At 43.1% G+C, this 17,191-nt stretch overlaps 1 protein-coding gene across 3 annotated transcripts in view; it reads left to right on the top strand.

Moving 5' to 3' along the window:
* LOC108137932 (semaphorin-2A) overlaps positions 1–17,191 on the top strand; it is a 48,704-nt gene that overhangs the window by 7,577 nt on the left and 23,936 nt on the right. For all 3 annotated transcript variants that reach the window (XR_001774070.2, XR_001774069.2, XM_017259883.2), the window contains exon 2: positions 5,908–6,506. Coding sequence is in view for 1 of the 3 variants with exons in the window: in XM_017259883.2 (XP_017115372.1) it covers positions 6,317–6,506 (190 nt within the window). In the remaining 2 variants the exon portion in view is untranslated. The remainder of the gene's footprint in view (positions 1–5,907; positions 6,507–17,191) is intronic.

The following is a 17,191-nucleotide window of genomic DNA, read 5'->3' as shown; positions in this document are numbered from 1 at the left end:
AATTCAATTTGTTGTCACGTCCATCAGGTTAAAATGAAAGTGGCGGGGTTTATTTGTGGAGCAGGGTTGGCATTTTCATGTTATTGAATACTTTAAAAGGTTTTTCGGCTACCCCCACTTCGAATCACGAATCTTGCTCAATTTTCACTCGTTTCCCTTGTCCTTTTGTGAATTTCGGGGTTGGTAAAATTTTAGTTGAAACATTTTATTTACTAATTGCTAGAAATTTGCCATATATACATATATATTTTTGGGAAATTTGTTTCTCCTTGAATGAGTGCCTGGACGAGTGTGTGTGTGTGTGCGTGTGTGCATGTGCGGAAGTTCACACACGCCTGAACACTCACAGCCTGTCAAACGCACTGCGCACTGAAAACCCCCTTGCAGTTTTCCCTTTCGAAGTTGCTTGAAAATTTTCAAATTTCCGGCCCACCCACTCTCTCGCGCTTAAGGAAATTGTCTACGCATGTTTCTGGCACTTTTAAGCGGATATAGTATATGTGGGAAACTATTTCGTCAGCTAAGCCCGCTCCTTATCCATTATTAATACACAAGGCAAAGTGTTCAACACAAATTTGCAATTTGCTCAAGATTCTGGATGGGCGTGAATTAGCTGTAGCCCGATAAGCATTTCCCGCCGCCAATTCACCCTCCTGCGACTAAATGGCATATGGATTTCCGTTGTCCGTTCGTGCCTTATCTCGTCGCCATTGGCAATGTCTGTCTGATGTGATAATCCGCAGGAATTAATAAATAAACCATTAACAAATAAACTAGAGTTAAGCCCATGCACACAGCATTGCATTGTGAGCTGTGTGGGGTGTTAAGGGGGTGGTGGGTGGACGGTGGGTGGATGGTGTGTGACTGGTGGGCTGTGGAACCCTTATCAAGGACTCACCAACAGTCAGGCAGGTCCAACCCCGACTTGACTTTCTGCAAGCATCAGCAAACAAAAGCGGAAGGCTCACTCCAGCACCTCACTTTTAATATTATTTCTCGGACAGTGGGGCAAAAACGTATAATAATAATAAAAATTGGTTTATAAGCTTTAAGCCTTTTAGATTAATAATAATTTGATATAATTTAAAGAATAGAAAAATGTGTGTGCCATTAATAACATACTTACAGACATAATAAGGTTTGTAGTTTTAAAAAACACACAACTTAGACATCTGAACATATTTCGGTTAAAAAATAGCTAAAGTAAAGTGTTTTTCTTTTATATTTAACTCCTTATAAGAAAGAACCAAAAAGTTGGTGACTTTATTATTATTCCCCCATAAAGGTCAATGCTTGGCAATAAATTTCTTTCGAAGGCGTGTTCTGAAGAAATAGGAGGACAAAATGCAAATGGCATTTGTGCGTGTGTCGGCGTGTGTTTGCCTGAAATTTCAGTCAATTAAATGAAAATAAATGAATAATTAATAGTTTTCATGGCTCTGTTCGAACTCCACCTTGAACTAAACCTTGGTCAAATATAATTAGGGGATGAGTATAGGCACAGCCAGAGTGGAAGAATGTCATTTGAATAATTTAAACTAGTAGACGCATTTGGCGTTCGATTGCCAGACAGAGGACATCAGGGACATGGACGGTGGGCGGTGGGCTGTGGGAGGGGCTTGGCGTGGCGGACACTGCTCCTGACCGGAGCCACAATGACGTTAATGACAGTGACGAGCGGTTGTTTGCCTCAGTTCTCGACCAAACATTCGGCGCAAACAAACAAACAAACAAACAAATGCACGCACGTACTCCAGGCGACACACACTCACACTCACTCATAAAAAACAATCAAAATGCAAAACGGAACCAGGCAGACGACACTCCATGGGGAGAGTGACCGTGTGTGTCTCTACACTGGGAAAAATGATATTTTTAAGATGGCTATAATTCGTAAGTATGTAGTGTAAAACTTATCAAAATATAAACTGGTGGTGACATAATACTTAGATCAGGTATCTTAGATTTAGTTGAGTTAAAGTCTACTACACTTTACCTTACGAAATATAAGCTTGTTTTGAGTTTGAAAGTACGTGGGAATCATAGCGAAGACGACATTCTTTTTTCTTTTTGCATACACATATTTAAATACATATAAATACTAGTGATTTGTGTGCCATTTCCAATTTCCAGCTATAGAAATATCTACCTGCTATAGAATACTTCCGATTTAAAACAACCTTCTTCCGTATTTGGTATGCCTTTCCTCTAATTCTTTTTGCTCAGTGCACGTGCGTGAGCCTTGCACCAGGAGGATCAACGGCAAACACAAATGGCTCCTGATTGCAGGCAGGAAGCAACAGCTAAGGGGATATGGCGGGGTGAGCCGGGGAACGGGGCTACTCCGCCTGTCTGGCTATGCGACTAGAATTCAACATTTTGCCGCCATTAAAATCAAATTGCACTTTCGTGCAGCACAGGCCAGGATACTAAGCCAGAATCAGAAACAGGAGGAAGTATAAATTTGGGCGGCGGGTGGAGGAGGGTGGTAACCAGGCGGAGGTCACGAGCCGCATCAACGTTTTTGGCAATTTCAGCAAAACATTCCTCTCCTTCTTCCGTCGCTTCACTTTTTTATGATTAATAAAAGCAAATGTAAATAGTCGGCAAATAAAAGGCAGCTAAACGAAATGAAAGCAAGCGTTGCACAGGCGACCTTCAGCAGGGTGGTGCAGGTGGTTGCAGTGGGTGGATGGGAATGACAACCTTCCCTGCCTCTGCCTCCCCCCGCTCCACCCCACAAACTTTCGCTTAATTTCTATTAGCATTGCTGTCGCTTCGTTTTCATTGCTGCGGCACGCTTCGCAGGTTGCTGAGGTTACCCGAGGGGTTGGTGGGGTTGAAAAAGTTGTTGCAGCAGGGGTGGAAAAGTGGGTGGTGGGGGTGGAAGGGTGCCTGGTGGCTGGTGGCTGAGGGAATGCAACTGTCTGCCCGGCTTGATTGTTTGTATTTCTCATGGCACTCGATGTCAGTCAAAATCGCTTCGTTTCCACCCATTCCCAAACTTCAAACAGGCAAGCATCCATAGCTCGAACAACTAAATATGTCACAAAAAACGGTTTTATACATAAACGTAAAAAGTTTATATCTGAAACACAACACTATTCAATAAACAACAGCAACTTTCAGTTTATTTGTTTTTAAAAATACCTTAAAAACAGTCATTATACCTTTAATTTCTTCTAGTAAAGAATTGATTAATTTATAATATCAATATGTACGTACTTCTTGAGCAGTAAAAGAATTTCCTAATTTAGAATTTCATTCAACGGGGTTGATTTAAAATTACTTCGAAAATTACGTTCATGAGACGTCTTAGGAAAAGTCTGTGAAGTTTGGCCGTTAAACGCTATTGCCACACAATTTTGTGAGAATCGAGGAAAATGTTACTTAGCGAACTTCGACTGTAAAGCCATTCCATTTGTATCCCCGAAAAAGTATGCAACACACCCCAGCCCCAACTAGCGAACCCACCCACTTTTGTACTGTCGTTTGTTTTACAACGTTTTTAACTTGTTTGCAGGGATTAGGTAAGCAACTCAAACAGGAACGAGTGCCCAGGACCTTTGCCAGGATGCAATGCGAACTCATAAAAATAGACAAAGACATGGCCTGCCAATTTTGAGTTGGAAAGTGCTGCGGGGCAACCTGGGGATTGAGGGATTCCCCCAACCACTCCGGTTGCCATAGACTGATTTCCATTCAGCAACCGTTGCCAACATTAAATGCATCGAATTACATTTTCTATTAACCAACTTTAAGGGGGGAGCTTTGTTTGGGATCGTGTGGCTACTTTGTGTGTGGAAAAGGGGTGGGGCTGGTCTTGAGGGCAAAAAGGGGGGTGATGTTGTTGTACCAGCCCTGAGCGAATGTTGCTCGTTTGTTGGCTGCTTGTTTTACAATTCGCTTTTTTAACGCTTTCGCGCTGTGATTCCTTCGTCCTGCCAGCGGGTCCCTGACATTGTTGTGCGGCGCCTTGAACCTTTTGCAGTCCTTCGTCCTTCGTTCTCCGTTCTACGTCCTTCATCCCTGAACCCCAACTACCCCGCCGCTAACCCGTCTTGATTGCACAAGTTTTTGTGCTGCGCTTTGGCTAAGAAGCCGCTGGCTGCACGCCGTTTAGACCTTGCTCCTCCTCCATCTCCTTTCTGGCTTTAAGTTATGAAAAGTTTTGTCGTTGTTTTTCCTGCCTGCCTGCCTGCCTGCCTGCCTGCCTGCTTTTCTTGCCTTCCTGCTGTTTTCTCTTCTTTTCTGTTGAGGTTTTTCCACGTATTTGGCTCCTCTTTAAGCGCACATTAATCAAAGTTTTTCGTTGGGCTTAGTCGAAGTTTGAGGGCATTTATAAGGCAATTGTGGAGCTCGTTTCGTTGGCCACGACAGGTGTGTGTGGGTGCCGGCTTCTTGGCCCGTTTCTTTAAAGGCTGCATTGGACATTGAAGCCATATGGCATTAGGGCCAAACATTCAGCAGCACGCTGAGAAAAATGAAAATAAGAGCTCAATATATAATGGCTAGTTTATTTTAACAAACACAATGAGAAGAGATTGAGAAGCATAGTTGATCCCTAAGCACTATAGTTGCAATCAGCCACTTAAAATGGATATCTGTATACAATTGTATTGGAACATATTAAAGAAATATTCCCAAAGCATTTCCTTTTAATAAAATGAAAAATATTAAAAAGCCTTTAGCACGTATTGGAATATTTTATTATTTATACGAATTGGTCTACAATTATACACACCATAATATTGAAATGTAAAACCAATATTAGTCATATTAAGCTCTCTTTGGTTCTTTTTTGATTGCAATCTTTATTTAATATCAACTTCACAAGATAAATAATGTTTAAGACAATGGTTTTGTAAAATTGTACAACTTTTAAGGGCCCGGGAAATCATTAGGTATGCCATCAATATATGCTCCTTATTTAATTCGCGCTATTTTCCGCAGTGGAGCTGGACTAACCTGTCAAACAAAAGTCTCCAAAAATTCCTTAAAACTTTCTTGCTTGCCCAAACTGACCAGAGTTTTGGATTCTAGCTCCCTCTCTTCGAGACTATGACTCCTATTTTTGTTCTCGGACAGAGCTCGCAAGTCAAACAGCAGGAACAGGAAAAGTAAGCTGCAAGACATTCGAAAGAGCCGACTGTCTGAAGGTTACCGCACACTCACACAATGCCTAATTGTCTTTGGGCTCGACTATGTCTGGTCGACCGGCCCCTCCCCCTTGCCCCTCTCCGCCCCCGTGGGGCCTGTCTGAGTGACTTATGTCTGGCTTTAGAGAACTTTTTTGCAGCATACAATGTTGCATTGCAAATTGAAACACGCTACGCGATGCAGAGCAATGGAGCAAAAAAAAAAAAAAAAAATAACAAGTAAAAAAGAAAAAGAAGAGAATTTCCCAGACACACACAACTACGGGCATATGCATAAATAATAATGCACGAGAATACTTTAAGTGCAGGCGTCTGCTAGGCTCAAAGCCCCGATTCTCTGTTATATTCCCGTTGCCGTTTTCCGCTTTCCTTTCCCCCGATCCGCTCCCCCCTCCCGTTCCCCCTACCATCTGAAAACCCTTCACTCGTCTAGCCGTCTGCTCTCGCTTTGGGCTGTCCAGTTTTTCCAGGAGGTTGGGAAATGGGTGGCAATGGGCTGGGGTTTGTATGCACTTCAGCTTGAAAGTGTCTGCTGCATTTACCCTTGAAAATGTTGCCGCTGCAGACTCCGCTGCACGTTGCACGTTGCACGATGCACATTGCCCGTTGCCCGTTGCAAATGAGTTCAATACACTTGGCATAAACACAAACATTACTGGGAAATCCACTCATCGCGTGGGGACTTTTCGCACTGCGCCGGCGTCATTTTCCCAACTAATAACGCTCTCAAATTCTGTCGCTCTTTCAGGTTTTTTCCGAACGCAGCCGAACGGCCTCGAGGAAACTCGAGACGAGCGAAGCCAAAACGAGTGTGTTTATTTAACACACTTCCTCGTTGCGAAAGCCTTCAGTTCGTGTCTGCTGCTCGCGAAGTGCGCGCCACAGTGAAGAGGGAAAGCGGAAACGTTAGCGGAATCGATAACGGAAACGAGTGCGCAACCGAGAACGGAAACGGAAGCGAAGGAACATGTGTGTGTGACGGGTAGATCACGCTGATCACCCCCAATAAAAATACAAAAAAAAAGATCGCTCAATGCCAAGTAAAAGATTGCTCAATTTGTGAACTAGTGACCATAGTTAGCGACTTAAACTACCCCATCAAAATAAGTAACAACTTTATAGTGGACTCTAGCCAGGCCAAAAGGCAGGCAGGCAACATGTGTGCCCCGGGGAACCGCCGGCTCCTCAATCGCCCCAGTAGCCTTAGAGCGCTGCTGCTCGTCCTGGTCGCCCAAGCTATCCACGTGGAGTACGCCCGGGCGGACTACGAGAACACCTGGAATTTATATTACGAGCCGCCCTGCTGCACGGGCTCTTCTGCCGGCCATCATCTGCGCCACCACAAAGGTGAGTCTCTCCACTTGACCAGCTTCAGTGTATTTCAGCTTCCCACAACTTCCCACAGTCAAGGTAAGTGAGTGGCCAAGCAGCCCCGACTAATTTGTGGCCGGATTAGGGAGGCTTAAACAGCAACAGGAAGTAAATTCAGTTTGACTAGGCTCTGCACTGGAAGATATGTAGCCTAGTTCGGATTGAGTCGAAAAAGCAAATAGCTATTCTTTCAATGTTCTGTCTTTCGTTTGTTTATGCTATTATATTCTTTTTCAATATAACTAACTAAATGTCTTATTACTAACTTACTAGTTTTATAGAACTCACTCGTAGTGTAATAAAACTTTAAGACAAACCTAAAATTGAAAATTACTATTTTCAATTGAATTTATTTAAATGCACAATTTTGAAGATATTTATTTTAAAGCGACTTTTATAGATTTAAAATTTTAGGTGTCTTTAAATTGTTTGGTATTCAAAATGTAGGCCTCTTAAGCTTTGCTTTATTAGTTCTTAGAAATGTAGGCCCTCAGAATAAATATTTACACCAAATTTCAAGAATAGTCTTAAAAAACATGTTTAGCTTTTGAAATAAGATATTCTCTCTTAGTGGGCAAACTTGGGGAAAATAGGAAATACAAATGGAATGGCCTAAACGTTTTCCCCACTTTGTTGGGCCTTGCATTCCCGGCCAGCTAAGCCCCGGCATACAAAACTATTCACAACAATGGGCTGACGGCCAGGATCGAAGTTTGGGAAATAAGTCAACAGCTTACATAGCCGCGAATGCCAAGAAGCCGAAATGGATGTGGGTGTGGTGGTGATGTGTGTGTGTGTGTGTGTGCGGGGGTTTCCCTTTTTATGGCCAAAAGGAATAATTTTCACTTTAAGCGGATTTGCCGCCCCACCCCTCGCCGTCGCTGACTCCTTCTACTTTTCTTGATTTGCCATTTCGCTCCACTTCCGTCGGCGACGTCTGTTATCCTTTTTCACCCGACTCTCTGGCCATTTGGCACCCAGAACTCAGAACGCAGAACTCGTTCGCATTGCTATTGTTTTGCCATTGTTTTATTTCATCGGCAAGACATTTCTCTTCCGTATTGTGTGAATCCGATAGGACGCTTCTGTGTGAAGTTAAGTGCGGGGGTTCTGCGGAACTTATAGACTCATTCGCGCGCAGCAGCCTGTGCTTCCTTGTACTTTACTTTTCCGCCAGTGTGCTCAAGCAAAATTAAAAACTTTTGCCCTGCTGCACGGACTTCGTTTTGTTGTTTGTTCAATGGCAGGACCTCTCATCCTCATCCTCCACCCCTTCCCCATCCCCTTCCCCTTCCAACCATCTTGACCGTCACTTCCGCCACTTAAGATGTGTTTTATTTTACCCGAACTCCTCTGCTTTTTTTTCTCTGCCCCAACTATTAGTGTTTAATTAGTTTTCAAGTGGACTTTTTATGGACTAAAGCCGAGCTAAGCCCAACACAGATTCCCGTTTTACTGAGCTGTCGCTGAATAATTAAAACTCATTTCGCATATCGGATGAATGTGAGTAAGTAATCCGCTTTAACCAACAAAGTGTGGGAAACACTATCCAACAACACTGTAGTGCCAAACTTTTTAATGCTCATGAGAAATTATGACTAGCGAGGGCTATTATGTGTGAAAAAAATGACTTTATTTAGCATTTTTATTTACATAAACAATTTCGGTTTACGCAAAAGATTCGCCTCTTTACAATTACTGCAATCTGGGGAGGGATTTTCCGGCCGCAAAAATGTAAACAGAAACGAGTTTTAAGCGCTCAAACTTTCCGGCGACCCGAAAAAGCGAAGGAGGGATATTTTTTCAACTTCATAAAGGTTTCGCGAGACACCAAAGTAAGCAACAAAATGCGGAGAAAAAAAAAGGAAAAGGAAAAACGAGAAGGAAAGTACGAGGCGAAAAGCGTTGGGATAGCATATCAGATGTTTGCGTTGTTAATTAAAGAAAAACAAGCAAAAGTTTAATGGCGAATATTAGTGCCCCCCGCCGGAATGACCCCCAGGTAGTCCCAGCCCCAGACCCAGCCCCAGCCGCAACCTCGATATCCACCTGGCTTTGGTCCAAAGTTGCGGACATTGCGTAAATAGAAACAGCGCAAAAGGGGTGCAAAGGCACACACACAAAAAACTTGGCTCCTTATTTCCCTCACGCACGCAAAGCCAAAAAACAACAGAAAGCAGGAAAACAACGCAAAAAACGGGAAAGCGGGAAAACAGGAAAATGGCTGGGGGAGCCGTAAAGCAGCAAAATGAAAACTGCTCACAAATGTTCATTCCTCTCGTAAACTTAAAGAATTTCGAGCATTTAGCGCTGGCAGCCAACAAAAGTTTCTTGTTTCTCCCTGTTTTCTTTTTGCTTTTCTTTTCTTTTTTTTTACATTTTTCCGAAAACGAGGAAACTTTTACGTTCGACCAGCAGGTGGAAGTACTCTGGGCAGCCATCGTCGGCTAAATTAGCCAGCCCAGCTCAGCAATTAAGCAGCAATTTTCAGCTGTAAACGCCAAAGGACGAGCAGCGGGCGGGCTGGCTGACTACTGAAACTTTTGGCAGGATTCCTTTTGCAGGCATTCCATAAGTCCATCAGCAAATTCACACAATCGAATTCAAGTCAAAGGTACAATTGCCCAAAACCAAACGAAAAGCACACACGCAAGCACAATCAATGTGTTGCTAACAGGGCGTATACGCAATGTGGGGGGTGATGACTGCGGGCGGAATTTAAGAAAATCAATACGCCTCTGTGTTCGCTTTCATGTGTGTGGGTTTCCGCCACAACTAGAGGGCAGATTCACCTGTTTTTGGGCCAAATCCAAAGCCGACTAAGCCATAATTTACAATCGCATTGACCTGGTTTCTGGCCTACGGATTCATTAGCCAGCTGTAAGTGCAACTCCGAGTGCCATAATTCAGCTCGCTTCGCCGCAAGTACAAATTCTTGTTTGACACACACACAGAGTGTGTAATTTATCTTAACGTAAAAGGCGCAGGCATAGCGACGACCTTCCCAAGGATCAGATGCGGCAGCCCGAGATACAAAGATATCGTGATACAAATACCCATACACCCACACGAGCTGCGGTTTCTCGTTGCCTACAAACAAAAGCCAGACCGTGTGTGTGTGTGTGTGTGTGTGCGTATCGACACCTCCAAGGATAGGGCTCCTCGACCGCAAAAGAGAGCGGAGCCAAGGATGTGCCTCCTCGAGGACTTTTCCGGCCAGCCCTCCTCACGTTTCCTCACAGCCACTCGCATTTCGGCTCAAGTTAATGACGACAAATTAATTAAGCCAGAAATGTCTGCACCACTAAATTTGATTATAAAAGTTTACGTTTTCCATTCCAATTTCCCTCCGACTCTGAGTATGTGTATGTTTGTTTGTTACTTTGGCCATAAATTCGTTAACATAATGATGCTTTACTTGTACACATTAACCCCAATAAAAAAAAACAGGCATTAAAACTTTGGTCTTTCAACTTTTCTTTGGAACCGCTCAAATGACAACGGCAACTTGTTTATAGTTTTGGCTTAACAACTTACGGCAAAAGCCTATTAAAATTAATTTCATTTTATGTTAATGCCGAGTTTATTCAATTTATTTAAAACACATGTCGCTTGATTTAATTAACTTTACATGACCGTTGCGGCTTTTATTGCAGGAAGCATCAGCAGCAGTAGCAGCAGCACGCATGTTGCTGCCGTGACCAATGTTGCTCCCGTGGCTGTTGCAGCTGCATCTGCAACTGCTGCTGCTGTTGACACATGATGGCAAAAACCCAAAGGCCACAACACCCGACCTGACAATATAACGCCGCTTTTGTTGCCGAGCGTGTGCTTTTAATTAAACTCTTTAAACATTAACATAAGCGTGAATGATGCCAAAAAAAAACCACATAATTATTAAGGACTTAAACGAAGAATTATCAGTAATGGAAACAAGAATCATTATCAGATTTACATAGCTAATGCTGTTTAAGGAGGAATATGAACTATTATTATAATGCCATATTTCCTATTTAGGTGATATTGCTATTCTTTGCCAAAGAAAATAAAAATGAGAAGAGTTTCAATTTTGAGAACACTACACTACTAGAAGGGCCACATTTCCTTCACTCATTAGTTATGGCCATTACAAACATACTCAAAACTTTGGCCCGTTCCAGGTTATCATAAACATAAATAATCATTAAAAGTAAACATAAATTGCAAACTTTGATCTCCAGGAAGAGCACTTATCGTTCTCACCCACCTCCCGGCATACACTTCCGTTACGCACTGTACACACACACACAGACACCTCTAGGTGCACTTATTTACACTCGATTTCAATTATCTGCTCGTATTTAGACACACCAGCCACAAGGATAACAACAAAGGCAATGGCAACGGCAACGGCAACAATGTCAGTCGAGGAACAATATGAACAACCGAAATATGTTCATTCATTAAGAGAAAAGGGGATGGATGGTGTGTGTCCGTCAGAAATAATTCGTAGTGAAATATATTAAAGTTATGGTCTGAACCCCGAGCACATGTGCGGTGGTGGTTGTTTGGGTCCCCCTTTTTTTGGGAATTTATATATGAAATAGCGTGAAATTGGGGGAAGACCCGCCGCATGAATTCGTCTGTTCTGGGTTTTTGGAGTGGACACCGAACTATTTTGACCGAAAGCATAAGGCAGGGAAAGTTTGGGGGGTTTCCCGGGGGTTGCTGGCCAGCATATTGCAAAAGTTAAATTGGTTTATTGTCCATTTTTATGACACAGAAAAAAGTTTCTGGCATGCCAAATAATTGCATTAAGTGCAGCCTTCCTCCCTTTTCGTACTCGTGTTGCATGGGAATTGTCTGATTTAAATGGATGTATCGAAACGTTTTTGCATGATATATTCCGGCTGGAATGTGAGCGAGGGGAAGGGGCTGCAAAATTAACACATCATTTAATCGACGCACAATGGAAAGCGATAACAAAGCAATCAGACGGACAAAGTTCCGGGCCAAGGGAATGGGTGGCAAAACCCATTTCTAATTATTGCCCAGATAGCGCAGCTTGTCCGTGTGTTTGTGTTTGAAAATTGTGTTCACAATGAAACGCCTACGAAGTGGCAGAGAAGACAGAATACAGAAAAAGGGGAAAAAATAAGGGAATCGATTGACCTGCTTCCTCTGCAGATACTCCCAACTCAAGGTTCTGAATCGGAGTCGGATCCGGCGCACTCAATAACAGTATTTAAGCGGGATTCTCCGCATCGTCCGTGTGTGCAGTCATTTATAATAAATAATAAACCTGAAACAAAAGACTCACCCACACACAAACGCACGCACAAAACCGGAGACAAAGGAAAGTTATGGCCAAACAACTTCTTCATATGGATATTCAATATTTATTACGCATACGCCGTGTGTGGCACCATGGCGTCCTGCAGTCACGCTAACCGATATCAATGCGAGAAAATATTCACTTCATTTGTATATGACTCATGAGTGGCAGCGAGAGTCAAAGAGCCAGAAAGAGACAGGGAACGGAAGAGAGAAAGACAAAGTATTGATGATAAACAAATACTTTTCACTTTATCTGAAATTTAAATGGTAACCGCAATGGCAGTGCATTGTATATTTAAATATTCAAGTCATTTTGGAAAACATATCTGTACTTGCACAGTGCGTAGCATAAGTATACGGAAATTCATTTAAAGCGAAATTCTTTTTATCGGGATAAGGCCGAAAAAAGTATGCAGTGAAAAATAGACGTAAATATGAATTTTGGATTAAAATATATATATTCTTAGACAGAATTTTAGTAATTTCTGTGGCACCCTTGCATATATTTTCTTAGTTTAAAGTATAATGTAGGCACTTAGAGCTGATTATGCTAATATTTCGACACTTTGTTCGAAATCAGAATCAGCAGCCATCGACTGTTGGCATTCAAAGCGCCTTAATGTTCCGTCACGCACCGTTCGCTTATAAGGGTCGACACATATAATCCATATAAAGTCATTTCCATGAAAAATGAACTTTCCCTTTGCGGTGAGCAGAGGTGTGTTTACTGTGGGGGGAAGGGGGCGGGTGAATGGAACGCGCCTTGTTTGCCCGGGAAAATATGGCTTAATAGCAAAATATAAATCTCAACTCAGACTGTGGAAATTTTGCATTTGCATTGCGAGTATTTCAATTGTTACGCAAAAATTATGCGTAAAGCATAAAACCGCACACGGAGTGCGCAGATGGCGAAAGGGACATGGGCTGGTGGGCTGTTAAGGGGGTTGGGTGGCACATTAAATTGCAATAGCGCACAAAAGTATGCAATAAAATTTGGCTAATGCGTACAACAAGCAGACTGTCTGTGGCCGTAAGTGTGGGCGTTTGTGCGCCTGTAATGGTGCGCTTGTGGGTGTGTGCAAATATTAGTCATGCCAATACACACACACACGCCACACACACACGCCAAACACACACGCCACACACACACACACATGCATTGCCATTTCGAATTGCACATAAAACCGCCAATTTAAAAATGAAAACTGCCGGCCAGGCTGTCATGAGATGAGGTGGCGGGTTTTTGGCGGGGTTTTCGAAGGGAGAACTTCAGTCTGCCGCATAATTCACTTTTTTTTTTTTTTGCTTTTGTTATTCCCGCTGCCGTAACCGCTCAATTGCTGTTGCCTGCTCTACCTTTTGGCGCAAAGCCCGAGCAAAAGTGAAATTTAGCGGCTACAATTACCGTGCAATTTTTGGGCCAAATTTCCTTTAGGGGGGTGCTCTGTGCTCTGTTTTTCGTGGTTAGTAGGAGGAGGGCTTTTTGTGCTGTGCAATTTGCCACACTTTCGAATTAGAGGGGGGAGGCGAGGGCTGTGTGCAGCAATGGTGGGTTGAATTTTAAATTCTCTACCATAAATAAGTGCCGAGGTGTTGGCCGCTATTCCTCCCAGGGGGTGGATTCCACCTTCTGTCTTTGCCCGCCAGCTGTCTACGGTCAACTTGCAACCTTGCCACTCTCATCCATACCCCCCACCCATCCATACACCACCCCCTCTGTCTAACTCTCTAATTTATGCACCCTTCGGCAGGCAATGCCGCAACCTGCTGCGTTGCATGTGCTCCCCTCGGAGTTGCCTTTATGCGATTTTTTAGTGCTACACGAGTTTTATAGAAGAAGCTTTTATTTTTTCTGGTTTACCCAATTGAGGTGAAACGGAAATGAGCTGCCGGAAACGGCAAGCACACAGATACACACACACACACTCATATACTCGAAACCGGAGATACAAACATACATACCAACGGCATAGTTGCGGATTAAGGCGGCAAGGTGCTGTCCTGTAATTTGAAACAATTTAGGCCACGCGTCGTCAAAGAAATGCGTCCGAATTTTCCCCAATCCATCCTCCAATTTTCCGAGAATAAAGACGAAAAGCAGAAAGAAGCTGTGTGGGCTGCCTTTAAGCGAATTCTTAAAGTCGTGTTCAACACAGAGAAAAAGATCTGAGCATTATTAATACCATATGCTTTACTCAATGTATTTATTGTATTTAAAGGATTAACAAAATTTTTCGGAATTTATATTCCCTTAAAAAAAAGAATGCTTATGCTTGCAGCTAGGTCTTGCAATTTATTAGCTATATTAAAAAAGTTTAGGTTTCTCGAATTGACTTCCTTTTTTATACCAAAATATAATGTTCTTATATAATTATATTTTTTATAACTTATTCGTGTCAAGTGTCAAACTAAAAATAACTTAAATAATATTATTTTTATATAATTCTGTGTTTATAATTTAATCGTTGAACGAAAGGTGTCACTCGAGCTATAAAAAAAACGTCAAATTTAAAATGACTTTCTTTTATTAAACAAAATTATATTGTTTTTATATGATTCCGCGTTTATAAGTTAATCGTTTTGCGATACGCGTCACTCGAGCTGTAAAACCGAATTGCTGACCCACTTTTTAAAGGTATTTTTTCGCTCTGTAGAAATGTGTGTCGCACGCACTTTGGCGGCGTCTGGTCGAGGTGCAAAGTTATGCGCATACGAAACGCAAAAAGGCTCAAAGGATACTCCACTTCGTCCTCAAGACCCCACGACATGTGCGTGCTGCAAGGCGTTAGCATACTTTTTTTTTCTGCCAGGTGTAGGCCAGCAGTCTTGGCTCAAAGTAGCATTGGTAGTGGGGAAAAGTTAAAGTTGCCTTTTGTCACGAAACAGATACTCCTTTGTCCGGCCCTCGAGGCGTGTCCGGAAACAGAAATGCCTCAAAGCAGAGGCAAACGTGTTGAAAATTAAGAAAATAGCAGGCAACCAGCCGAATAAACCCTCAAGCCCAAAAGCTGCCAATCAACGTCGAGGCCAGTTGCTGTTGCTTCCATTTCGCCGTAGAGAGAATTCTGCTGACGCAGGAGGGGAAATAAGGATACAAGAGCTGGCACACTGTTGACACAAAAGGTGTATTCCCGAAATAAGCATATTATTATGTCCTTTGTGTTATGAAAGCGACAAAAACCCAAGCACAAACAGAGACACTGGGCGAATGGGCCAAATCTAATGAGTAAATGAAGAGAAAGGCGGGCTGGGCAAACAAGTCAAATGATTTATGTGTATCCACGGCAAAGGACACGGCACGACACCGCCAGCCTAAGAAAGGACATAAAAACTTAAATAATATCCCGCATAAAGGTGGAGTGGTGGAGTGGAGGAGCAGGAGCAGGAGCAGGAGCAGGACTTCGACTTGCGTGCCGCATGGCTTCTTGTTTGTCTTTTATGATGATTATTTTTCAACATTTTTACGATTTATATGAAGGCGATGGCAGAGCAGTAGTTCGTTGTGGCGAATGCAATTATTGTGCACGCACGGACACCGAGAACACAATAAAACGATCGTAAATGGGAATCAGGCTCCTATATATTAAGCTGGCGGACCAACTGTTCCAGTTGCCGGGGACAGACCATATCTGTCTAATTAGACGAGAGTTCCTGTCTCTCTGTCCGTCTTTCATGTCTCTGTTATGTGGGTAATTAAATTTACAACTTAGTGCCATTGTAGGTACGTATAAATTGTGCACTTTGTATTTGTGTTTTGCCAGCAACTCGAGCAGCTTCACTCACTCCTTTCGAATTTTCCCAGGCCATCCAGCAGCTATCATTATGCCGCACACAAGCATGCCCAAAGTTTTGGGCGAAGGCGCCCTGGATTTATGGCAGTTACCCACTGTAACAGTGCGCCCTTAGTAACTGCCACCTCACCTGCTCCCCGAACATAATTCTTGCCGCATAATTGCAGCATTAACAGGGTTAATGGCGCCGCCACTGTCTTGGCATGTTTTTGCGAAAATGTTGCTTATTATGATGGGCAAATGTGTTATAAACAATAACGTGAACTGGGCTAGGACAAGCTTTCTGGGAACTGTTGAGCGGGACAGGTGAGGCAGGTGGGGCAGGTGGATCAAGTCTGGTTAGGCTACATTTTGTCGGGCAAAGTTTCAACTGCATAAGGTTTCGCTTATCTAATTAGCAAAACTTTCACGTGTGTATAGATTTCTAAGTAAAAGTCTTGTGCAAAATAAACAACTCTGTTAGTAAATAATATCTTAAGTATAAATATTTAGCTAACTATATAATATCTATAAATGTCTTACACTGCACATCTCTATCGACACACCAGCCCGCTAAAAAATGCCGTTTCGTGTGTTTTTGTTCAGTTTTCTTTTCGCCACGTAATTAACATGCGGACAGGCACACACCCATGCCATACTTTTGCACCCCTCTGGCCGCCATTCGCCCCCTTGGCAGGCCAGGGGTTAAGCCAACAGTGTTGCAGTTATTAAACTATAAGATGGGAAATAGTTCAACGGGGGCCTGCACCACCACCACCCAAAAGAACGCCCAAACGAGCAGCAACCACCACGTCTCAATACGGACACATAATGGCCAATAAAATGCATGCAATTTCCTACGTTTCGTGAAACTTTTGACGCTGCATTAACATTTAAATGAGTTTATCAGTGCGTGTGGATCTGCAGGGGAGTGGAAAGTAGTACAAATATTTATGTAGAGTCCCGCAAGGGCACTAAAATAGCCATCTGCCTGGGCCCCCAGGACAGCACACACACGAGAGAGAGAGAGAGACAACCCCAATGATTCAGACTGATTTATGTGTTTTTGAACTTTTTCCTCTGCGTAATTTAATTAATGGCCAGGGCAAGGGGTAGTTCACTTATCCAGAGTCCTCAGCCCTCCTGAATCCAGAGTCATGGGGGTGTGAGCAGTCACTTCATATCGCTGAAGTGTACCTGGGCCTAAGATTAATTAGCACTTGCAACGCACCGAAGGCGCCGAGGAAAGCCCCCGACTTGTTTAGCAGCTGAAAACAAATTGCGGCCAATTGCGCAGTGAGTGGGTGGGCAAGTAAGTGAGTAGGTGAGTAAGTGAGTAAGTGACTGATGGGCGGGGTCGCTTGAGCTTTGGGGAAATCAAGGTAAAGTGCCGCCGCTCTGGTTGTTTTTCGCATTTCTTTTTTTTTTTTTTTTTCTCCGCCACTCATACAGAGTCCTCGACATGCAAACGTGGTTTTCCTTTCCAATGTCACGTGGCCGCTGGGAATCGGCGGTGGCTGGCGGTGGGCAGCAGGGAAAGTGTTCTGGGCCACATTCATGGCCAGAGATATTCAG

Source organism: Drosophila elegans, unplaced genomic scaffold (genome assembly GCF_018152505.1).
Source record: "Drosophila elegans isolate 14027-0461.03 unplaced genomic scaffold, ASM1815250v1 contig_183, whole genome shotgun sequence".
NCBI classification, from domain to species: domain Eukaryota; kingdom Metazoa; phylum Arthropoda; class Insecta; order Diptera; family Drosophilidae; genus Drosophila; species Drosophila elegans.
Note: the sequence above shows the minus strand (reverse complement) of the source record. Positions and strands in the feature narration are given on the sequence as shown.